The sequence below is a fragment of the Protomyctophum parallelum genome (assembly GCF_964188405.1).
Source record: "Protomyctophum parallelum genome assembly, chromosome: 23".
In the NCBI taxonomy this organism is placed as follows: Eukaryota; Metazoa; Chordata; class Actinopteri; order Myctophiformes; family Myctophidae; genus Protomyctophum; species Protomyctophum parallelum.
Genome location: NC_139715.1, coordinates 19588056 through 19613639, shown reverse-complemented (window position 1 = coordinate 19613639; position 25584 = coordinate 19588056). Strand labels below are relative to the sequence as shown.

Sequence of the window (25584 nt, the reverse complement as noted above, 5' to 3'; positions counted from 1 at the left end):
CTCTTTCTGCGTCTTTATTACATAATAATAGGTAGTTAAACAACTAGTCAAACTAGTCTACTATAGTCAAAATCACTAGTCGTGAAAGCCCTAACACACGTGTGTGTGTGTGTGTGTGTGTGTGTGTGTGTGTGTGTGTGTGTGTGTGTGTGTGTGCGCGCGCGTGTGTGTGCGTGTGTGTGTGTGTGTGTGCGTGCGTGCGTGTGTGTGTATGAGGCTGCATGTGTGTTGACCATGGAAAAGGGCAGGCAGACTGCAGATCAGCGCAGCGCAGCTGCATGATGTAATGCTACAGTGGACTCAGGGAGAAAAAAAACAAACGTCTTTTTGTTTTTAAAGAGCGTCGTAATGAGCATCGGGGTCAATCAGCACACACATGAACAGTTGTGTGTGTGTGTGTGTGTGTGTGTGTGTGTATGTGTGTGTGTGTGTGTGTGTTTGTAGTACTTGTTTGTGTGTTTCTGGAGGGGGGGGACAGGACATGTATTATCCTTTGCAGTGTCTCCAGTGCGTGCCCAGACATTACTGCAACGTGTGTGTGTGTGTGTGTGTGTGTGCACGCGTGTGTGTGTGTGTGCACGCATGCACGTGTACGCGGCACCGCACCGAGTGCGCGACGGCATGCGAGTCCTGGCCGTTTGGCAGCCGACGTGGCCTGGCTATAAGCCTCCATCCCTGGACCTCTGCTTCTCGTACCTTGGCCTGGACTTTAGCTGCTGAATTAGGCTTTAATCAGCGAGGGTAAGCCGAGATGGAACAGAGAGAGAGAGAGAGAGAGAGAGAGAGAGAGAGCAAGGCCAGATGTGAAACAACAGCAGGACGGCTGTTTTGACAGAGGGAGTGAGGAGGGGAGGGATGTTTATACCGGGACAGGAAAAGGAGGTCGAGGAAACTACCTAACGGTAAATAGGCAGTGGTACGTTATCCTCCTCCCGTGGGACGGTGGGAGATTTTAACAAGCACAATAACAACAGAGACGAGACATGACAAGAAGGGGGGGAGGGGTAAGAAGGAAAGGGTGCAGGGAGAGGGAGGAGATGTTAAAAGACAGACAGAGAGAGAGGGAGAGAGAGGTAGTAAGTGGCACAGTGAGCAGTGACTTGATTAATTAAGGTGATGCAGAGAGAGTGAGACGGACAGAGAGAGGAGAAATAGACTAAAAAGTGCACAGAAAGGTAGAGTGCAAGAACAGAGAAGGAAGCTAATGGATGAGAGAGCTGTTTTAGAGCCGCAGGGTTAGAGCGCGAAGTGATGGAGAGAGAAAGGACTTAGTGAGAGAGAGAGAGAGAGAGAGAGAGAGAGAGGAGAAATGAAAAGACAGAGAAGCACGTGGCAAGGCGTATGGTGTGCTGCTAACTCCAGATGTTCCTTCCATCCATTTCCCTCCCACCCTGGCCTTGATCAACCACTACCCCCGAGGAGAAGCTACCCATGGGGAATGGAGAGGATGGGAGGATGGGAGGGGGTGGTGGAAAAAGTACTCCACCAGAATTCAAAATTTACTTGGCATCAGAATGTTTTGAAAGAAGCAGATCTACAAGCTCACAATGTGTCGCTCGTCGCAACGCGACTAAAGTACAGTACGAGTAAATGTACTTAGTTACTTTCCAGCACTGATGGGAGGGGGATGTGTGTGTGTGTGTGTGTGTGTGTGTGTGTGTGAGAGAGAGAGAGAGATTGCAGGCCTGCCTGCATGCCTGTGTGCGTGCGTACGTGCATGTATACGCGCTAGGGATGGACTCAATTTATCCAATTCCATTCTATTTGATCAGCTCACAATATGAAAAGCAAATGTTTATTTGCTGATGTGGCGACACTTTGCTCGCTCCGAGTTGTTCCTGGGCTCTGTCGTTCCTTTTAAGCAGGGAATGGATAGCAATCCTAACTAAGTTAGCGTACAGCAGACACCAAATGGCAAAGTAGAGGAATGTCTGGTTTCTGTAATGTCTGGTTTGAAACTATGCTTTCTTCAAAACGAGTTGTTCAATGTTTGAATGGGGAGGAGATGTGCGTTTTGCTGAAACGCTAAATAAACTCAAGTCAGTTCTTGGGGGAAAATATGAAATTCTACAATATAAATGTATAATGTTATGTATCTCTCTACAGCTTATCATTTAACCTCAGCACATGTTAGACTAAAACCTGTTCTCATTCCTAGTACTATATAATCATCATCACCATGTTCTCTAGTCTAGCTTTGTGGGCAACCTTTTTGCTGTGCAATCTCAAGCCAATCTGCAATGCACCTCGCCGGCACTAATGAAGGCAAAATGTTCTGCACGTTCTCCCCATATGTTTACAAGTAGCCTATAAGGAGGATGTGTGGTGTAGTGCAGTCCATATGCGAAGGAGGGCTCTCCCCAAGGGACCCCTAGACAGCTAGTTGGCTGAACGCACACCCACTTAAAACACACACACACACGCACGCACGCATACACAATGTGGTTGTGAGCTTTTTATGCATCTTGAAGAAGAGGTAAATGTGTTGGAAAACAGCTCCGCGGCTCCACACTGCTGTTCTCCATCACGTGGTGGAGCTGGCAGGTGGAGCTACAGAGATCTGGACACGCCGAGGGCCAGCAGCTCATCCTGCCTGGAGCAACACATCAAAGGGTGTGTTCGGGGCTTAAGGCCGTTTGCTCTGGCTTCAAATTCCAGATGTGATGACTTGTCATGCTATGATCATAGAGCTATATGTAACCTAGAGGGTGGACGAGGAGCCCCAGCTATTAATTTCACTGGAAGTTGCTCAGTGGCGTTTTGAAGCATCCGGAAGCACGCTCTACTTCCGCACTTCCGAAGAGCTAACGAGCGCTCCGTGTTAAACCCCAGCTGCGTGGGGTTCACTCACTCACGCTACAATGCACGGGACCGCCTGCAGTTCCAGCTTCCCATCTAGGTAGGAGAATTGGTCACTGCATTATAAGTGTCTGCTGGCTGTTACGCACACTTGGGAGGAATTCCGAGGCGCAGACAAGACAAGAGCACATTCCAACCAGTGAAGTGACCCCAAACAGACTCAAACACAAGCTCATGTATCCTTAGGGCCGATTCATACTCCTATTTTACCGCTGTTTCGGCGCTGTAGTGCCGAAATGATTTCGGCTCGTCAGAATTTTTCAGTAGCACCGAAGAGCCGACTTTAGGACGGTACCCGCCCCCCCGAACCTCAAACGACGTCACATTGTATATTCTGGCTTCATTCTGCACTGGAGTTTCACCACAGCCCCGACAACCTCTGCGATGTGCCAAAGAAATAAAAGGAAAAGTCATGCAGCTCAGCTTCCATCAACCGCACACACAATGGGTGCCGTTGTTTGGAAAATGTACCTGTCTTCTTGTAGCATTATAAACGATTCCAATCAAGCAGAGTATTGGTGTTCACATTAACCAAAGAAATTGTACATCACCATGGATTGGAACCACAATTTACCCTCACACTGACCATCACTCAAAATGGCTGCAGAACATTTCCAGTGTGTGCAGGTGTGTGTGTGTGTGTGGGGGGGGGGGGGGGGGGGGGGGGGGGGGGGGGGGTAAAAGACATGCAGGCTCAGCAGCTACAATACCTCCGCAGTTTTGGGAGGTTTCGAGACGGCACAAGATCATTTTCACAGAAGCAAGCATAGGTCATTAGCACATTTTCGCCTGACCAAGGAACTGTGTGGTCGTAAAAAATCGCAAGAACCTGTTTCATTCTGTGACATGTAAGAACAAACGATTCAAGAGCACTTTAGTACCAACGGCAATCAGGCTCTTTAACTCCACGACCAGCTGCTAGGCATATGAACTGGACTATTGGCTTCCTAGCTTTTAGTTATTTATGGGTCTATGTGCAATATCTAGTGACACCTTTTAAATTATTTTTAATGCTTGTTCATAATATATTTTTTATATATTTGTCTTTCTTTTTAACCCGTGCCCCCACCATTTTTGTGCTATATTTTTAATCTTATTGTATGCCTGCATGAGCTGTGGGACCATCTGAATTTCCCCTCTGGGATCAATAAAGTATCTATCTGTATAAAAAAATATTTAAGCAAGTATTTGTCATTCCGTATTTACCTGAATAAGATTGATTCATGCAGTCATTGTGCCTAACTTTCTTTTTTAAACTCTTTTGTGCGATGTGGAATGGTTTTTCGTCGGCACTGACCATATCCACACGGCACCCATTTTTGCTTTGACGTAATACTCGTCAATCTGTGTGTCTCAGATGTGTTAATGAATGCAGAGTGACAAAAAGATTTGTGTGTGTGTGTGTGAGAGAGAGAGAGAGAGTACAAATGTGTGCGGAAATCTATATGTGATCGTGATGGGTACTTGGGAGCGGACAGAATCTCTCAGCACCTGATTAGTATCGAGTGTGTGTGTGTGTGTGCAGTTGTGCACGCGCGTATAACATGTGTATGTGAGAGTGTGTGTACAGTATGTTTGTGTACCTGATTAGCATTGATCTGATCCTTGAGGAAGTAAACAAGCCTTCCCGTCCATAATGGAGAGACCACAGGCTCCGCTTTCAATCACAAGATGACCGGTTTCCGACATTATGTAATTAGAATGGAACAACAGAGGACATTCTATTATATTCCATTCTATTTGATTATTATCATTTTATTTATTGATTGAAATTTATCGGGTTTTTTTCGCCTTTATTTTATATTTTTTATAGAAGGACAGACAGTAGGCTGACAGGAAATGGGGAGACATATGGGGGGGTGACATGCAGCAAAGGCCGTCGGGACCGGGAGTCGAACACGTGGCACACTGCCAGACTGGATTACCAGCCAAGGTGCCTGAGCCCAGGCTATTCATTGTTTACATAGATTATCACCCAGGCATTTGTCATTGTTCAAGATGATCCCACTGATGGCCAGCGGTGGAAAAAGCACTCAATTGTTTTTCTTAACCCATTCTGACCTGAGATCAGATTCACACGAGGTTTCCACTGGACACACACTGGTCTGATTAACCGATTTTTCAAAAAATATTTTTCAATAGATAAAGCATAACATGATGCTAACACCAAAATGGGTACCCGGTCAGAATGGGTTAATTAAAAGTATCACTGCAATATAGAACGAGAAAGATGCAATTCTTGAGAAATTGCAGTGCGTTTGCCGCAATCGCTAATATAGGCCCCTCCCACTAATTTTGCTAGCCAATTACAATGTCACGTGTGTACACTGTGATCATGTGTAAGTAAATCGGAGGGGAATTTATTTTTTGCACTCCGTTTCTGTAACAAGTAGAAGCCCTGAATTTAAAATGTACTTGAGTAAAAGTACAAAAGTATCGGCATCAAAATGTACTTAAAGTACGGAAAGTAGAAAGTACTCACTATGCAGAATGTCTCATTTGAAGTTTTCTACAAGCTTGTAGATTAGCAATTTCTGAAGTGGCCGCAATTTAGATAGGGTTGAAGTGTCGAAGTGATTAATGCATGTTTCGTAATAATAAAAGTAACTATAGTAACTCAAGTTTTCAAATAAACGTAGTGGAGTAAAAGTACAGTATTTGCCTTTGAGACGTAGTGGAGTAGAAGTAAACGTATTGTAAATTGGAAATACTCAAGTAAAGTACAAAAACTACCTCAGAATTAGTAAGTACACCACTGCCCATGTCTTTGCCGACCACTCGAGGAGGTCACTCGGCACGGTGGAGGCAGTGCAGCTTGTGCACATTGCTCAGCTAGCCGTATGAGCCCCGAGGGCTGTGTGGAATCATTTCTCCATACGGTTACTAGTGAAAGCCTTACTGTCTTCTTATTATCATGTGTACTAGGCTGTGTAATGACAGGTCTTGTGGCAAACATGAGGAGGATGTTCATTCATCTCATCCATTCATTCGTGTATCATCTGCATACTATAGAATCAACTGTATTATGTGATCTAATGCTTTCAACAGAGAACCCTTTGTTGTTAATGCACTCCTGTGGTCAACTCATGTAATAATCTTCTATCTTAGAAATAAAAAAAAGTGTCTTCCCGAATCGGTTTGTCTCAACATCCTGATTTATCCAAAATGTGTTGACAGGTGATAGCTGTCATCGCCCTCTCTGCGCTTTCATCACTCCCCTCACCCAGGGCAAATACAGGCCCGGGTACAGTTAATGAATATAATGATGACTGTTTTATCCCTTTGTGTTTCTACAGTACAGCACGGTCCAGCATTGTAACTTTGACAAACTGAAATGCATTATGTCCGACAGAGACATATTTTAACCTTATTTATGTTTTTCCTTTTAGTCGCTTAGTTGTGAATAAAGAGTCAAAGGAGTGACTGAGTGAAAACCGATGTGATACTAGCCATAACAGATAAATCATTTGGCTAATCACCAGATTGTTATAGTTCTGCTTTACGCTTCTGCTGCAGTCGTCACGCGTGCGCACTCGCTCGCGTGCGTGTGTGTGTGTGTGCGTGCGTGCAAACAACCAAGAAATTCCAGTTTGATTGCATGTGTACATGCAGTGTGACTGGTCCATAAAACCGTGCTTTACAGCCCCCCATAAAGAACAGTATGGTAGTCTGTTTTAGCACTGTGGTGCAATGTGTGAAATGTAGATTTCAGACCTTGGGAGTCTGACACAGCATCCGAGCATTGATTTTCAGCAGCCAAATGTGTCGCGTATGTACAAGGACTTTTGCTTTACACCGCTTGCTCGCATGCGGCATGGCAACGTTTAATTTAAATATATAGATCCATAGGCTACGCTCGCTTCATTTAATTCATTTTAATATAACCGTAAAACTGTATATAGACGCTAGAGCTGTTCGTATTAAAATACTGCATTGAAAGTGTTTGAAGTGGGATGGTGCAATTGTTCTACTTGCGGAGGCTCTGTGCCTGTAGCCCTGCGGCATAGAGGAGGGGGCTCCGGTGGAGGGGAGGAGGTGGAAATTGAGCTCGGCACCCACAGCGCTATTCTGGCTCTGTGCTCGTGATACATGATCGAGTCCTCCGTCCTCGTCTGCCTCCGTCCTTCGGTGACATTGAGGCCTTTGAGGATCTCTCATCCTTCAGGCAGTGCTAGGCCGGGGACAGCCGCAAAGGGATCGATGACACAGAGAGAGAGAGAGAGAGAGAGAGACAGAGGCAGAGAGAGAGAGAGAGAGAGAGAGAGAGAGAGAGAGAGAGGAGAGAGAGGAACGGACGCTCTGAGCAGCAGACAGGCATACTCAATAAAACAAATGGAACAGAAAAAGGCGAGACGAAAAATGCCAGATGCAACAAATCAGCAGGGCTGGTGTGGGCAAATAGTAATTTAACCAAGGGATGGTATCTTTAACATCAGCATGAGCCAAACTGATATCTATAAAAGAAAAATCACACCCGTGTGAACTGAGTGGTGCAACTCCCCTCTCTCTCTCTCGTCTCTCCCCCCCCCCCCCTCCCTCCCTCCTCTCTCTCTCATTAGCAGGCAACAGTGCAGCACTGTCTCTTTCTCTCTGTTTCTGGCAAACAGCGCCCCTACTGGTACTCATTATACTGGTGCTCATTAACGTCACAGATAGGTGAACACAGACACACGGGTCACATAGACACAGACATTGCTGTTCCTTTCTGAGTGGTTGCACCACTCAAAAACATTGGCATGAGCCATGAGCATGAGCGTGTGCGTGCATCATGTGTGTGTGTATGTGTTTGCGTGTGTGCACGTGTGAGTGTGTGTGCGTGTGAATAGGATTACATGTGTAAATGACGGCAATGCACAGGCATATCATTGACCTGGTGGTTTCACCATATAATTTATGTTAGTACAAATGCTGAATGGTTTACCCAGTCATGACCTATATTCCAATATCCTTAACACCCCTGATGTTTATTTTGTGCTTGTAAATCAAGATCTGAGACATGCTGATCCTTGGACATTTAGTAGACACTCTTATCCAGAGTGACTTACAATAAACAAGGTAGTTAATCCCATAAACAGAATGCAAGAGTGAACAGTGAGTTTACTGCCTCAACACATTTGGATAGCAGGTAAACAATGAACCTATTGTTGTAGCATCTGTCTACAGCAAACAACATGCTGTCTAAACCACATTATTTTGTAACGAAAAGGCCTTGTGCACTCCTACTAGGACAGGAGCGTCGGAGCCGGCAACCAGAGCAGTAGTTTTATTAGATGACAACGTTTCGGTCTAAACGACCTTCATCAGGTATCTGGGATCCTGCAGGGTGACCATGATAGAGCAGTGGTTCCCAAAGAGGGGTCCGGGGACCCCCAAGGGTCCTTGATGGAGTTCCAGGGGGTCCCCAGCTAAATGATAGTTTGGAACCAAATGGACCCTTATGGGTATGTAACTCTGAGAGTGTACAAATGGTCCCCAACAGGTCCATTTGTACACTCTGAGAGTTAAAATACCATTGATTTTACAAGGTTTCAGACATAAAAATGCCATTAAATGGGGGTCGGTAGCCTAATGCATGTCAAACTGGGGGTCCTTGAAATTAAACGGGTTGAGAATCACTGCTAGAGCCGTAAAAGTCTTCTGGCATATCAAATGGGGGTCTGCGGGTTAATTAGTGTCAATTTGGGGGTCCTTGACAGTGGGAACCACAGTGATCTGCATCAGTGTGCGTACAATGTGTTTATGTGTCCATATAATACACTGTTGGGCAGAAAACTAGTACAGTATCCAGTGGTTGTAAAAGTACTCAAATGTTTTACGTAAGCAAAAGTATCAATACTGCATTGTAGAAATACTCTGTTACAAGTAAAAGTCCAGAATTAAAAATGCACAAAAATTTACTTACGTACAGTACTTAAGTAAATGTACTTAGTTACTTTCCACCACTGACAGTATCCAATGGATCCAATGTAGTTATTATTTAGTCGCAAGCTTATTAACACTTTTCACTGGTTAAATATTTATAAAAAACACTTTCAACCAAGTGTCCCTATTTTTTGGAAAATATGAATACATAAGATAAAATAGCTGATCTAAAAGATCATAAGGTGTGAGGCATTGTCACGCTGAATATATGAAAATAAATACAATAAGGCATTCCTTTGTGGAAAATAAAAGAAAACAGATGAAATATGGAGATACAACTGACATCAATGATATGCAAGAGTGTGGTAATATAAAGGAGAGAGAGGGCTGTATTTTGCGTGCCTTAAGTACCAGGTCTTATTCCCTAACTTGAGTAAACTAAAGACCTGGAGGCGTGATCAATGCTCTTTGGCCACTCAGAATAGCCAAATGGCATTGATCAGGCCTCCAGGTCTTTAGTTTACTCAAGTTAGGGAATAAGACCTGGTACTTAAGGCACGCAAAATACAGCCCAGAGTGTCTGTATGTGCAATTGTGCATCTCTTTCCCCATTTCCTGTCAGCCTACTGTGCATCAGGGAAACAAAACCAGACAAAAAGCAGAGTTGCTCCCATCTGCTCCTCCGCTGATCAGCATCCAGCCCCAGATAATCCTACTTTCAATGCTGTAGGCTCTATGTAAGTCAAACCTCATTCACATAGCATCTGTTTTAAACCGACGTACTGTACATGAGAAACAGCAAACGTGACGTAAAACCAACTTCAAACGAATTCCAGGACAAAAATGTTCAAAGCAGACGTGAGACACGGAGAGAGGCGTACTGAGCAAAGATAAACCTAGTGCTGAAGTTGTCACTGTGCATTGAGGTGACCTGGTGTAACAATGGCTTCAAATCTAGCTCACACGGCATACAACTCTTGACTGTACTTTTGGGAAAATCAGAAAAGGGCTTGAAAATAGCCTTCCAAAAGGAGCTCAGCCAGTTGGCGTATGTCCTGCATAAATGCTACAACTCCTCGCAATGTCAGGTGTTTAACTCCCCCATGATCCTCTGCGCTTATCGCCTCTCTCTCCCCCTCACTCCTCCTCTCTGTTGTCCTTTGTCACTATCCTGTCAAATAAAGTGAACTCCTCTGCTGTTATGGAATTGGTAACCTTTCAACTGGACTATAACAGGAACGGACAAAGCTTTGGCATTAACCGGTCAGTAAAAGAAAAAAAGAAAGAACATGGCAGTTTGCCTTGCAGCGTTAAGAGAAGTGGTCTGTCAGTCTGACAACCAGCCTTAAGCAAAGCAAAGATATTTTCCTCCTGTGCATGATACAGTGGTGGATTGCCTTATGGTCTTTGCCCGCACATCAGGAGAACCTAAAAGCTGTGGTGATTTTCCATAAGTCGCAGTCAGGTTCACAGCTAAGGGCGATGAAACGATACCTGCTGGCTATCTAGAGAATGCTTGAGAGGAACTATTTGCAGCCACTGGGCCAATTCTAACCCTAAGAATTTCAGGTTTAACTCAGAAAACTTGATTCTGGGACTTAGAATCACAGATTAGATCCACACCTTAAAAATGAAGAGGAACTGGATCGACAACAGCAATGGGATTCTTTAACGGCTTCATGAAGGAACATACCTTCTGGTTTGTCACTTGGCCATGATGCCAAAATGAACACTCGAATCTGCAGAGCAAAAGACCAAAACCAAAACACAGATAGAACTCAAGGGCCCTCAACTGCTTTCAAGGAGAATTCATTCATGTTTTCTTTCAAAATAATCCCATTGCCAACACAACCATATTAGTGAGTGAGAGAGAGGAGTTTGCAGAGTTGCTGTTAAGCCCAAACCACACCAGTCGCAACTCCTTGCAACAAAACAGTTTTAGGGCTCTATTTTGCGTGTCTTAAGTATCAGGTCTTATGACTAAACTTAAGATATAGGGGCGTGGCCAGTGCTGTTTTGCTGTTTTGAGTGGCCAAACAGCACTGGTGTCCAGGTCTTAAGTTAAGACCTGGTACTTAACACACGCAAAATAGGGCCCTTAAGGGATAGTTCAGATTTTCAGATAGTTTTGATTAAGGATGCCTGACGAAGGTCTGACGACCGAAACGTTGCTCAATAAAATCTAAACTCAGGTGAAGACAGTGTGCGGGATTCTTTTTCTCTACTTATCAACGTAGCCCCCTAGTGGCCAATGACGTTATTTGCGTGTTAAATCAACAAATCCCTTGTGGCCAATGACGTTATTGACGTAGTACTTAGTACTTTTTTTTTTTTTTTTTTTTTTTTTTTTTTTTGTGTGCATTAGCTAGGTGGGGGTCTTACCCACAAAGTTTTTTTTTTTTTTTTTTTTATTGGCATCATGACAAAATAATAATCACACCTGTGTGAACTGAGTTGTGAAACTCCCCTCTCTCCCCCCCCCCCTCCTCCTCCCCCCCTCCCGAGATAAAGACATGAATCATGACAAAATAATAATCACACCTGTGTGAACTGAGTTGTGAAACTCCCCTCTCTCTCTCCCCCCCCCCCCCTCCTCCTCCCCCTCCCTGAGATATAAATACTTTTATATCAATGAAACCAAGGTGTACTAAAATGCTTATAAGTAAACGATGGAACATGCTAGGAACATAATTTTTTTTCCGGTGTAAACTAGAGACTTGCAGCTTTAAAATTAGATATTTCGTGACATTGAGGTCATATCGCACATTTTTCTATTGTCATTCAAAAAGTCGCCAAAGTTGGCCTAAGGCACAATAAGATGATATTAAGGGTGGCAATAAGCCAGTTAAGCTGTATGAAATACTTGCCATTAATATAGTGGTTGCAACTGTATTAATTGATTGCCCGAGTCCCGTGGTGGGAGTTCTGCTATGGTTTTGGTGAATATTAAGTAGTTTCAGTCATTTTGTGGGGTGCACAGGGGGCCACGCAGTAAAAGAGAATTAATTCACCAAACTAACGTCATTGTATTGTTGACCTATTTCTAAAATATTAGCGCAACTTCCGTTCAACTTTGACCCCTCTATCACATGGAACTATTTTTCCGGCGTAGTGATATGGACACATATCACTACGTATTCATACTGTATTTCATACAGCTTAAGTAAAAAAAAATCTGAACTAATCCTTTAAGGTCAACCACACCAATGCAACTCTGTGCTACTGCCATTGGGTGACGGGGCTTTCTGCTCTCCCCGCCCACCTGAGAGCCCCACAGTCGGTAGACGCTTTTAAGAGAGGACTCAAAACTTTCCTTTTTACCAAAGCATTTTTATAGCCTTGCCCTTATGTTTTAAATGTTCCTGTTCTTTTTAATGGTGTGTTTCTTTTGCTTTTATTCACTGCTGTAGCACTTTGAGATTCTTGCGAATGTAAAGTGCGTTATAAATAAAATCCATTATTATTATTATTAATGGTTGCAACTTGCAAGGAGTTGCATGTTGCAAGGAGTCGCATGGTGAATCATTGGCGCGTTTTGTGCTTTACATGCCGCTGAGAGACACAAACAAGCCCAACTGTTCCAGTGCTGGAATAGCGTATTTATCCCATGCCATCCCAAAGCTCCCAACTCTTAGGACGAATTACCTTTACACCGTAGGCTTTACTTAAATAAAACACCAATAGTCATCCCCACAATATCTATTATCTATAGAGGTATTTATTTGTTTAAAAAAAACCCTCATCTTCAGTTTGATGTAAGAGCTAAATGTGTGGCGACTGTGTGACAATGGTCCATGGTCAAAAGACAGTATTGAAAGATTATCTGTACCATAATGATATGCTATGATTCACACTGATGTATAACATATTATTTATTACTTTGATTAGGGCTAAAGGAGAGGAAATTGAGCACATCCATCACATTGACCTTGGTGTCTGACATTTTCTAAATGTTATTAAAATTGGCTAATGGGAGGGCGGGCCGATTATTGCAATTTAATGTACAACAAAGTAGTTAAATTCAACCCTACCCATATTACTCAATATTCAGTCTTGACAGTGACATTACTGCAGCCATGATACCCAAAGCAGATTCCAAAGCTAGGTAATGTACTAATGAATAATATTTGGCTCGGGGCTGGCGCCTGAGACGACTTTAAGAGTCCTTCCTGGGCTGTCAGATTTCCGACGGGCAGAGACAGAAAGCTCTGCAGTCACCGTCTGAACTGCTGCTCCGCTCTGATCTTGATAGCAAAGCCTCTGTGAAAGGCAGACATGTTCCCTCCACTGTCCGGATCCCTATCGCTGTAATTGCTTTCCAAGCCCAGAGAGAAGCCGGGACCGCTGTGGCTGGAGAGAGGCCAGGCGGCCTGGACAGGACGCGAGGACGAGACGTGTTCCAGCTTGATATTTTGGAGCGGCCCGTCAGGGGGCCTTTTGGAGCGGCCCGCCAGGAGGCCTTTTGCCGAGCTGCCAACCAGTGTTGTTTTTGGCAGCAAATTTCGATTTTAGTTTGTGTTATGTTATGATATGATCTATGATATGATCTGATTGCCCATGCTGTGTACTTGTACGTGAATACAAATGTACTAGATATGTATTGTGTACTGCCTGAACTGTAACATATACTTATAGTTAGCTCCTGGAGTGGAGACATTTAGACAGCCAGGTCAGCGTGCTGCAGGCAGCTAGATTGTTATGTCTAGTTAGTGACGTCTAGTCATAGTTTTAGTCATCATGGCTTAGTTTTCATTTAGTTTTCATGTCGTTTTTGTCAGTGAAAAAAGGTAGTCGACGGACATTTTTCATAGTCATAGTTTTAGTCGACGAAAACAACACTGCTGCCAACACAGATCTGGACACTGCTTTGTCAGGCTTGACCCCCATTTTTGGGCTCCAAGTGTGCTTGTGGCTCGAGGGTTGTGTAACCCTCGAGGGTTGTGTAACCCTCGAGGGTTGTGTAACCCTCGACGGTAGTGTAACTTGTGTGTTGGAGCCGCTGAAGTAAAAAGAACATGCTACGTCCACTGACATGTGTCACAGATGGAGGTAGGTGCGCAGGCATTTGGATGGAAGTGGAGGACAGGGTGTCTGACACGGTGGGTCCGATACGCGCCATGACCTTCTCTCTTTGACCTGCTTTACAGTCTATAATAACCCATTCTGACCTGAGATCAGATTCTAAAAATGTCTTCTACATCCTGACAGTTTTCTGAAAAAGCTATGTTTCTATGTCAGTCGTTCTTCGATAAAAAAAAAATAACAGACCTATTAGATCTGCTATTTTTCAATAGCTTAAAGCGTAACATAATGCTAACACCAAAAGGGGTTCCCGCCCAAAATGGGTTAATTATACTGAATCTGCTCTACATCTCTATATCTGTTGGTGTGTGACTAACATTACATCCGATTCTGACACCAATCAGACTGTTGCAGCAACCCTTAATCCCTCATACAATGCTAAATTACGCTCATGACGAGGCTAAGGCGTCATCGAGTGATCAATTTAGCCGAGTGTTTGAATGAAAGGAAAATTGGATATAGCCATGTTTGCTGCTATGATGAATGTCAAACACAACAAAAAGGTGGACATTTGCGTGTGGACATTTTGTCATGTCTCATAATTCAACCTCGTTGAGGAGTAACTTTTTAATTACGCCTGACATTTTCGATGCCTACCTTACCGACTGATGATTTAACATCTGTACTTTGTACTTTGTAAAACACAGATTTGAGATATGATTTAGGACTAACCTTGCTGTTAATAAACGTATTAATTCAATGTCTTTCTCTTACTCGTCCGAGAACGAAACATACTATATAGCAAATTCATAAGCACAACACTTGTCAGGCGGATGAGACCGTTGACCATTTCCAACACCTGTATTAAATATAACAAACAGAAGTAACTAATTCTTGAGACAAATTTGTAAAGTGGGAATAGATTGTTGACTGTAGCAAGTTGTGTAAATAGGAAGTCTGATTAGGGTCATATTTATGCAAACACGGTAACACACAACTTGCAATCAAGTACCAAGAATGCACAAGACCTTACTATTGTGACAACATTATCTGTATTATAATGTATGCCTATTGCTTAGAACTTGCGCCTATTGAACTCTAAATAAGGAAGATGCAATGTTTGCATAATACATGGCAACGCGGCAGTCGTCATAATTAGATCCTTCAAAAGCAGAGCCTCTCTTTGTCTCTGTGGCGACTCAGTATTGCTTAACTCAATCAGCCCCTTAATCCAATTGTGAATACATCACAGCTCGGCACAAGCTCCACATTCAAACTGCTTAATGCTGTGCAAACGACAGTTCAAGTCCTGCGCTCCAAGAAAAACCAACACCTCGGGGAGCGGTTCCGTCATCTGAAAGCTGGCAGGAAAATCAATGAGAACTAATAAAAAGGGTCACGCGGAGTCAACAGGAGGCCTTATATGAATTATGTCCAAGGAGGAGAAAGGCCCAGGGAGGCACACATGGTAGGTTTGAAAAATATACAAGCACATTCAATCAAATAATACACATGTATTTGTTAGGCTTTTTAAGGCTTGCACTTTCTTCATGGTGTAATGACAAAAAGCTGTTTTGTTCTGTTCTAGCTGACAATAAATATGAATTAACATCCTCGCTTCTTTCAATCTAACTTTTAGCAGGCGGACGTGCAGCATTAATGCCATGCATTTACGCAGCTTAAGTTTTTAACCTGAAATGGAAAACAAAACTACAAAATCAGCCAAGGCTTCCCCCTTCTAGAGTCACTCTCATGCTGGGCTTATGTAGCGTCTAGCCATAGGATAAGTCCACAGTATGAATGGCATACCTGTGTTCAGCCACTGTCTCCTTTTAGTGTGGCCTACATAGAAACAGCCACAAATGCATTCAAGTCCAACATCGTACAATTTATGCAACTGGTGATGATAGGATAGGTTTAGTTACTGAACACTTCCCCCCTGTTCTCACAGCTAATTAGCACAGCAAAAATGGCCCTAGGGTCAATGGTGAGAATGGTGAAAGTGACACTTTACTAAGTGTTTAGTAACAAACCCTATGTTATACTATTCCCTCTCTCTGAATAGTATTACCTTCCATGAGCACCTGTCTCTTACGTATTAAACATAGTTGCGTGAAAGTAAATTATTATACAATCGCATAAGTTGCAAGAAGGGGCCTGTACATAACAGGTCTTTCACTTGTATTGTCTTAATTTGCTACAACGAAAAACGTGGTAGAAACATTGCCATTGTGCTGCAAATAAAATAAAATTGCTGAGTTTGCTCCATGTGGGTAACGGCGTGCTGTGTGTTTTGTTAATAGATTTTTTAAGATGGAGAGTAGATTTGCAGCATGTAGAAAGCCCTTTACATTTGCAAAAAATAGAAAGTCACCATCCATCCATCCATCTTCAACCGCTTATCCGTAGACAGGTCGCGGGGGCAACAGCTCCACCAGAGAGCTCCAGACTTCCCTCTCCAGAGCAACATTAGTAACTTCCTCCTGGGCGTTTCAAGGCCAGTGAGTCAATGTAATGCCTCCAACTGCGCCTTGGTCTGCCCCGGGGTCTCCTCCCAGTGGGACATGCATCGAGGACCTCCCTAGGGAGACGCTTGAGAGGCATCCTAACCAGATGCCCGTCCCGAACCACCTAGTTCTTCCAGGGGAAGAAGCAGCGACTCTACTCTCGTGTAACTGAACTTCTCACGCTATCTCTAAGGGAGATGCCAGCTACCCGTCTGAGAAAACTCATTGCTGGTTACCGCTTGTATTCACAACCTTATTCTTTCGATCATGACCCGGAAAGAAAGTCAACATAGCAGAGAGTACTATTCCAAACTAACAGTTGATCACTGGAAGTTGTACATTTTTTTGGATATAAAAATGATCGATATGAAAAAGATGAATTGAATCTCCTTGAAAAATCCAGACTGTTCCCTTGCAACACAGTTCACACACACACACACACACACACACACACACACACACACACACACACACACCTCATTTAAATAATATTTGTAGGAGTTCCGTTAGCCTGACCTAAGCAGAGACATTTCTGGTCTAGAGGGGCGGGTCGCGCCTCAGAAATGCGCGCACCCTGATTGGATCTCATCGATCTGTCCGTCACCCCCGGCCCCTCCTCTCCCCCCTAGTGCAGCGCTACGTCACATCATTTAGAGCGACGCCCACCCGGAAGGGTTGACTCCCACTTTTAGACTGGTTCAGCCCACGGCTTTTTCCAGGCTTTCATCTTTCGCGCAGACGAAATGAAAGCCTGGGTATCGAGGCTAGAGTTCCGTTGACTTGACAGTATTGCTACTCCATACTCTTAAATGCACTGAGACATGGCAAGACATTGTTGCCAAGTTATGACTTAATAATGCTTGCCTTTTTAGTCAATTCTTCCCATATCAATGACACACTTAAACACACAACTTGTATGTAGAGTATATGCTCTGTTATTCAGACAATAAGATACTGCTGTCAAGGACCAGGTAGGCGTTTACATTGCCTGGCACTGACATCAGCTGCTGCTCTTTTCCGTTTTAATTAAGTTCACTGGGACATAGTTTTGATTACAAGAATAATTGCGAACGCAGTGAGCCACTTACTATGAGACCCTGCTGCTCATGTCTGTGTATGTGTGTGTCTGTCCCGCTGTGACACCACCCGCCCGCCACCAGAGGGCGCAGCTGTAGCACACACACACACACACACACAGGGCGCAGCTGTAGCACACACACACACACACACACACACAACCACACACACACGAGCTGCGTTCGCTTCCCGCGTTTGCGCGTCTTACTTGTCAAAATTACATTAGTGTTATGTATGTATCCCAATTGCCACAATCACGTGTATACACACAGTACAGTATACACATGTGGAGCCTGAGAGAGAAGCACTTACCGGCTACGTTGACCTTCTCAGCGTTGGTGGCGCTGGGTCCGGCCGTGCTGGTGCCGTTGGTCAGGTTGCCCCCTGTGCCGTTGTAGATGTTCTCCACTTTGGACTCCAGCTTGCCCAGCCGCAGCATGATGTTATCCAGCAACACCGCCAAGGTCTTCTTCAAGTCTAACAACAACAAGACACAACATGGCAGTGAGTGAAAATCCAATCAACAAAACAAAAACAGATGCAGGACAGCCGACAGAGCCCGTGTATAAATGTGATTCATTCATACTGCGTGTGCGTGCGTGCGCTTGAGAGGTAATTTAGGTTTTATAAACTGTAACAACAGTTCCATGTGTAACTTAGCAGGCCAGCTCACCAGCAGTTTGCCTCCAGTATGAAAAGAGTAACGAAAGCGTAACTCAAGAACATTGTTGATGCTGCTGCAGGGGCTGAGCTCCACCTGACTAGACTGCTCTTAGGAAATGATGAATGAACGGATTCGATCACAACAGTGTAGAATTCTGGCGTCAATTACATGACAAAGAGATCTTACAACATTGCAGCGTGAATGAATATTATTGCAGTGTGTGTAGTGTCAAGTGTAAGGTACATACAATAGAGTAGACTAGTGACTTCTTGTGATGGGGAATATTGACAGGGTGTGGTGTACACTACAAATGAATGTGTGTGTGTGCATGATGTAGAATAAATATTTTTATCAATACTGCCTCAAGGGACAAATTTGTAGGCCAGACTCTAAAGCACAGTACAAGAATACACAAGGGAGAAAGCATCCTGTTTTACAGTCATTACAATGCTAATCATAATAATCAACATATAGTACACTGTCGTGTATGATATTATTATCTTTGCTGTCGGGGGGGGGGGGGGGGGGGGGGGGGGGGGAGGCTAGCTTGAATGGATTCAACGTAGTTATTATTAGTCACAAACTCTTGTTAATACTTTTCATTGCTTAAATATTTATAGAACCCACAGACAGAGTTAACAACTTTAAAACACACGTCCCTATTTTGGTCATGTTATTGTACACGAAGATTTGGAAAAACGTTCAAATATACAAAGTATAAAATAGGGCATTCATATGGGAGAAATATTCAAATGATAAAACAATTGAGATCTGCAAGTTTTTGGGTCTGGGAAGGGCGGACACATCTTTCTCAGAAAATGGGAGACAAAAACACAAAGACATGTGAGCCCCTCGACCACAGTAAATCACTGGCTTTCACGCTGCTGTGCTCAGGGGCTTATTTATTTGAACGAAAAACCCAGAGACGCACGGTGTGCCATTTACAAATGACCTTGTCGCTTAATTTGGCTCATCGCATTTCTGTGTGGGCATCCGTGTCTACAGTGAGCGTCTGTCTGCACAGGGGACACAGCCACCGACGGAGTGGGTGTGTGTGTGTGTGTGTGGTGGGGGGGGGGCATTTTAAAAGGGCACCGGCTCTGAATTGTATCCAAGGAGTTGTTGTTTTTTCTGCCTCAGTCCTTGTGATATTTGTCTCATCCTGTCGTGTAAATAGCGATGATATTTCACAGGAAGTCAAGTAGCTCTAAAATCCCATCACGACCAGTTCATGTGGAAAAAAGCAAGAAATCATGACATTTCTGAGACTAAAATAACTAATGACTGAAAATAGCCAATCTACAAGCTCAGCTATCTTCGGTGGGCAGCATGCTTTGCATTGCTTTCACAGAAGACACGCTGGCTCCTATGGAATCCAAATGACTGAAATCAGTGTTGGCGATTGAGAACTTTAACCCATGAGTACATAACATCCAACAACCGGGTTGTTGTTGCTGATGGGGTGAGGATCTTTTGTGATGACTATTAATCATGTCAGATTCAGGCCAAAACGACACGACGCTCACCTGATAGCCAGAGAGCCCCTCCCCGTGCTGCTTTCACAGAGAACCAAAACACCAACCATCGCCCCGGGCAGTCATCGGGTGCCACGTCGCATGCGGGCGCCACATTTCCCCTAGGGCGTGCCGCATTTGACACGTCACCCTTCATCACGTCAGAGAGTGCTTTGGCAAGGGCAAGACAAGCCCTGGCAAGGCACAGCCAGAACCTTTTCATGTGAGGAAAGGACTGAATGCCACGGCATTTAGATGCTTTCAGACGGGCTACACAAGTACTGTGGGCCTAAATTAACTGGAAACGCTGTAGAGCTGATGCCTCGCCATGTTATTGCGCTGGAAATCATAGATATTCAAAATAAAAGATGCCTCAATGACCGCTGCAGTTCATTAGAGCGACGTGTCTCCATCGAAGGCATTTGCTGAAGGCACGCTGCCAAAGTGACGTCACTCATGCGACTCACAATCACAATGCGTCTTTCCTGGGACTTCTGTTACGCACACATGCTTCCGCTGTGCTTCGCAAGGAATCTCGGGAATATTGTGCCATCAATTTTGACACATGCCCCACTGCCGCCTTATTATGTCTATGCTGGAAATAGTTAACCACGCAGCAGATGTAAGATCAAGCTTGTAGATCTGTTATTTGTTGTAGAAGGAGAAAAGAAAAAGTGTACAGTGCCAACTAGGTCCATTTTACTGTGACATGGGAAGGAAAAAACAATGTTTATATGCCTTTTCTTCTTCTTTTTTAAATACCTTTTACAAATGCCCCCAAAGACTTTACATTTCACAGTAAGGGTTAGGATTTAGCTCAGTTGAAACTTTTCCAGCAACTGAACTTATTTGTATGCACCAAACACCCCGACCTCTATCCCCCCTATCTCGCCAGCACCATAATACCTTATTGTAAGAGGCAATCAGAAACTCCTTTCCATCCATTGAAAAGAAAGATTGCTTTAGAAATTGCAATGGTCAATAGTGATTTCAATATTTCAGCTTCAATTGAGCATGCAGCTCTATACCTTCTACAAGACTCCTACCATCCCAGATTGTGGGGCAGATCGTGTAGCTGCATGTATTACCATTTATAAAGGGGGGCCAATTATATGCAAGGAAATACACGGGTGTGCAAGAGAAAATGATGTGCGTTGTTAAAAAGGCAACCCATTTAGGTTACATTGTTACTGAAAGAAAGTCTAATTATCTTTATGATAACGCACAGGGCCGTCTTGTGATGAAATACGTTGAAAGCCATAATGCATCCTTTCGTCAGTTTATACTAATACATCTTGGCAAGAGAGGTAACCATGCTTAAAAGGAAGACAATGCCAGTGAGCAATGCATAAAGCTCCCACATCCACTTCAGGGACATCAACGCTTCCCAAATTAAACATGACGGCAGCTAGTTAACTTAGTTATTGTATTCTCTAATTGAATTATTCTTCACTAAATTATCCAACATTAGGATTTGTCGTGGTCTCAATTCTTGCGTCTTCTCAGAATTACTATTTTTGGGTTTTTTTTAAAGGTATTCTCTGCCATTGTAACTTACGGTCTTTAAAAGGGACAGTGTGACAATTTCTTCCTGATTATTACAATTTGAGGTTATAAGGTAATATTCACTGATTCATTTGGATTATTTTGGTTATTGAGCAATATTTAAAAAGTATTTAAATTATCCCGTATACAGTATAAATAGCACTATGAGTTATAGCAACCAAAACTCCATGAGTTTGTGTGGCACAAATCATATCCCCAAGCCTAGGGCTGGGGATATGCTATGCACAAAGCCACAAAGGCCTTTTTGATTAGCTATAAGCATCATCTTTCAGCGGACCCATAAAACCTCCACAGTGGGTTGTCACAGTGAGCATGAGCACTCACTCAGGCATCAGGAGTGGCAAGGAGAGCATGCCAAGTATTAGCAAAGCCTTCCCTGTTCCACAGGGGCATCGACAGGGTGAACATAGTCGATAGCTGCAGGGATTTGATCCCTCTTCATTAATGCTTGGCTGGATCCAATGCGGTCACAGCAGGGTCATATTCAATGGAGGGATGGCAGCACTCCACTTAAGACTTGCAACTTAATGATATTTAAAATGTTTACTACAGGAGGCGGGGATTTACTGGTTTGCACCGTCAATAAAAAAGGAGAAATGTGCTTCTGCTGGATTAGAAATTAGACAAATACTGCATGTGTGTAATAATGACAATGTGTCTGGTTTGGCACGACCTTAGACACAATCCTGTTTCTGGTTTACCCAAAAACTTTGACGTGAAGGTCAAAATTACTAGCCTGGCTGCATTTTTATTACGTTGTCATTTTCATCACTCTTCGCTGCCCTGCCCATCACTTCCCTGCCTCTCTGAGAGAAAATAAATGAAAGTAAATTGTAACATCATGAGAGATGAGCAGAGGGAACCACACCAGCATAACCACACCACTTCCCCGTTTGTGAACGAACCTTCTCACTGGGATCTTAATGCAGTCATGGTGAGGTCGACAGATGTGTGTGTGTGTGTGTGTGTGTGTGGGGGGGGGGGGGGGGTATATAATCCATATTCCTATGCTGCCGAGTGCTCTCTGCGTGTTGAATGACATTTTATCGGTTCTTTTCCTGTCAGAAGATCACTAGCGACATGCCATTTTAAACGCTTCACGTCCGGTAGTGGAGGCGACAGATGTCGGAGGGATGAGGGAAAAATATTAAATAGAACGATAAAAAAAATGTATACATATAAATGAACCCCCTATTGAGATTAAGAGCAAGAGCATCACAGTGGAAATGTGTCAAGAGGAACATCAGCCTTTTGGTTAGCGAGTCTGTTACTGTAGGTTCACATTTATTTACACAACAAAGGTCACCTTGAAATACAAAATGTAATGACCTGTCCTAAAGAAACAAAAAAAACAAACACAAAGTACATTGAATATACTAGTGGGCACTGGCCTACTTGGAACGATGCAAGTTGAAAATTTGAAAATGCATGCACCACCCAGTTATTATGTACGTGTCCCTTTTATGCCCTTATATGGAGTTCTTTGTCAGGCATGCCCAATAGGGAGTCTATGCAGATGCCAGAACATCATTGTGATGTCAGAACAATCACTGTGATGTCAGAACAGGCCAGCTCTAGGGGTGATGTCAGAACATCAGAGTGATGTCAGAACAGGCCAGCTCCATATATGGAGATTTAGGGGTGATCTGGATATGGGCCCTGTCTGGAGCCTGGGCAGAGGCTTTTGTGCAGGTTCTGGACAACCGTGGGTCCGACGGACTCGACACCGGGCACTGCACTCCCTGTGGTGGTGTGGAACGCGTGTCACAAGTCTAACGTTTCTCGAGTTATGTGGATTACAGACATACAGAGACGTGGCGCATTTAGATGATACACTATATAATACACACACAAGGAAGGTGCATAAAGCGATGCAGTTAGTTTAGCTGTTCTAATACCCAGCCTGCTGAACAAGGCTACCAGCACTGTCTGGTGAACAAAATGAGTAATGGCATGCCCAAGGACAATTTCCTGCCCGCCTCGACATTTCGTTAGAGTGATAATGCAATTGCCAAAACACAAATCCTACTGCATTCCCCTTTAGCCCTGCATCATGTCACGTAATGTTTTGACAAAAGAATAAATACAAAAAATATCCAGAAATCTAGATGGAATGATGATAGAACAAAGTGTGTGTGTGTGTGTGTTTTGTGTCTTTGATAGGGAGCAATAGGTAGAGGAGTGATTTCAAGGAAACATAAACATGTGTAATTCATTAGTGATTTCCCTTATCGTTCTCAAGTGTGTTCTGTGCAGGAAGCAGCGAGCGAGCAGACCGCCCGTGCCCGGAGTCACGTATGCGTCCGTGGGTGACAACTCGTTTTCAGAGGGAGGGAAAATGTGGTACACACGATAGGCGTCCATCCCACAGGGGACGAGGAGGCAGGATTTCCAGATACAATTACAGCCTCAACCCAAACCAAGTCTCACCAGGGGATGGAGGGCAGAGCAGTTCACACACACATTCCCTCCCGTTACTAGAGGCGAATACGTCTTATAGCCTTCAGGGGCCAGGGGTGCCCGCCGCCACAGTCAGCTCAAATTAATGGAGGGTCGAAAAGAGGAAGTCATCAAGTCATTAGGCCCATATGGAGGCTGACCATTAATGCTGGGGAGTAGGGCCAGGAAACGTCCCAGTACCCAGTCTCCCCCGTGCTATCTGATCCATGCTACGGAAATGGATCTCAATCTCAATTTCAGAGTGCAGATAACGGTCTGTGCAGCCTATGAAAAAAGAAAATAGTGCCATCGCAATGTGATCTGTTATGAGATATAGAAAGAAGACAGGCAGCATTCAGCATTCAGTTCACAGGAAACAGAGCTTGCTAATAAATAATACCATGGTAAACGTTGGAAGTGGTTTTGTGCCTAGGTGCCCACATGATTTAGCATAAACTATAAAAATATAGTTTTAAAAATCAGTCAAGTGGATGGCAGAGTTCGCACCAACTATTAAAGAAATACAATGGTGATGAACAATAATGCAAACTAGTGTTTTACCTCAAAAAACAATTAATTGTTTTGTTAATTAATTGTCACACACCACCCATTATGACCATTATGAGCGTCTCCTTAAATTCACAACAGCGTATGGTGTTTTTGTTAGGATAAACGTTACCTCAACGACCCATGTCTGCATGCTTCCATTGTGCTGCTCTCACAGTATTTCTAACCAATATTGGCCATGAATTCACCTGTCAGCCAACGGGATATAAGGGACTATTCTGTCCACAGCCTAACAACAGTTTGCAACAGCACGGTTGGCTACAAATACAAATTAAAGTATTGAATATCACGCCGACAATTACCTCACCATATGATCCAAATGTCAAGGTTAACCGTCACTGCCGATAGAGATACAGTAGAAACTGTGGTGATGATGGCGTTGCTTGTGGGATGGGGGTGTGGGGGGGGCAATCTGCCAAGGGTCTGTCGAGACAGCTGCCTAAAAACTTTGCATATGCTTTGCATGTACCTTGAGACACACGTGAGCACTTTAATGCTTCCTGTTAACTCTCTGGGCTTTTGGTGATTAGCAGCCCATACACCCGAACACCTGCAGTTTAATGAGGAAGAGATCTAGTGTCTCCGATTGCCTAACCTCCTTCAATCACACACACACACACACACACACACACACACACACACACACACACACACACACACACACACACACACACACACACACACACACACACACTTCCCCAGAAGTGAGGACGCACCTAGTGTAATGAGCAGCACTTATAAGTGATCGTTTTGGGGATTTGTTGCTAAGAATGTGTCCTATATATTCAAAACGGAGGTACTCCTAGAGGAAAGTGTTTGTCGGAAAAATTAATTCCAGAGCTAGGACGAGGTTGTTTTAAAATTGAGAGCGACTGGCTTATAGCGAGCGAGTCCCAGTGGCTTCTCATGTTCTCATAGCTCAAATGTTTGGTTTGGGGAGGGAGTTGTTGCATGCTGCATGGTTTAGAACAAAAGGGAGGCAATTGTCCCATAATGTTTAATGGCAAGATCGAGGGCCGATGACAAGCCAGTGCATTTTCACTAAGATGTTTGCTGATGGCCCCATTAAAGCTACAGCAGGGCCTGTAAGCCATTCTATAGCAAATAACATCTCCTCGTACGCACACACACACACACACACGCCCACAACCACACACTCAGGACAATATTGGCCGACGTCCTTACGAGTCTGGCACTTGAGCTCAACATTTCTGTCAGAGAAATTATATTATATGTGCTGAAGTAAAATGCAGTGCATTTGACAGGTGAGTGCCGATAATGTCCATTACCGGGACAGTAACACCGTCACGGATCAGCAACCTTGGTCAGTCCTTGAGGAGAAACACAGTGAAGAATATCGGCTTGCCGTTGCATTTTCTCCCCCAGACTGACGCGTGTTCCCGAGACTAGATCCCCTGTGATCGCATTAGAGTACAATCAATTCCAATCTCAAGTTTCTAATGAAGCTTCCCATTGACCCATACAGATCTATTAATGGCATGAATAA

The 25584-nt window shown here is 43.9% G+C and overlaps 1 protein-coding gene across 3 annotated transcripts in view; it reads right to left on the bottom strand.

The window, feature by feature from the left end:
- The window catches only part of LOC310854270 (alpha-1,6-mannosylglycoprotein 6-beta-N-acetylglucosaminyltransferase A-like), a 132346-nt gene that overhangs the window by 84871 nt on the left and 21891 nt on the right, over nucleotides 1–25584 (bottom strand). For all 3 annotated transcript variants that reach the window (XR_014568890.1, XM_083758862.1, XM_083758863.1), the window contains exon 3: nucleotides 17640–17804. Coding sequence is in view for 2 of the 3 variants with exons in the window: in XM_083758862.1 (XP_083614988.1) it covers nucleotides 17640–17804 (165 nt within the window). In the remaining variant the exon portion in view is untranslated. The remainder of the gene's footprint in view (nucleotides 1–17639; nucleotides 17805–25584) is intronic.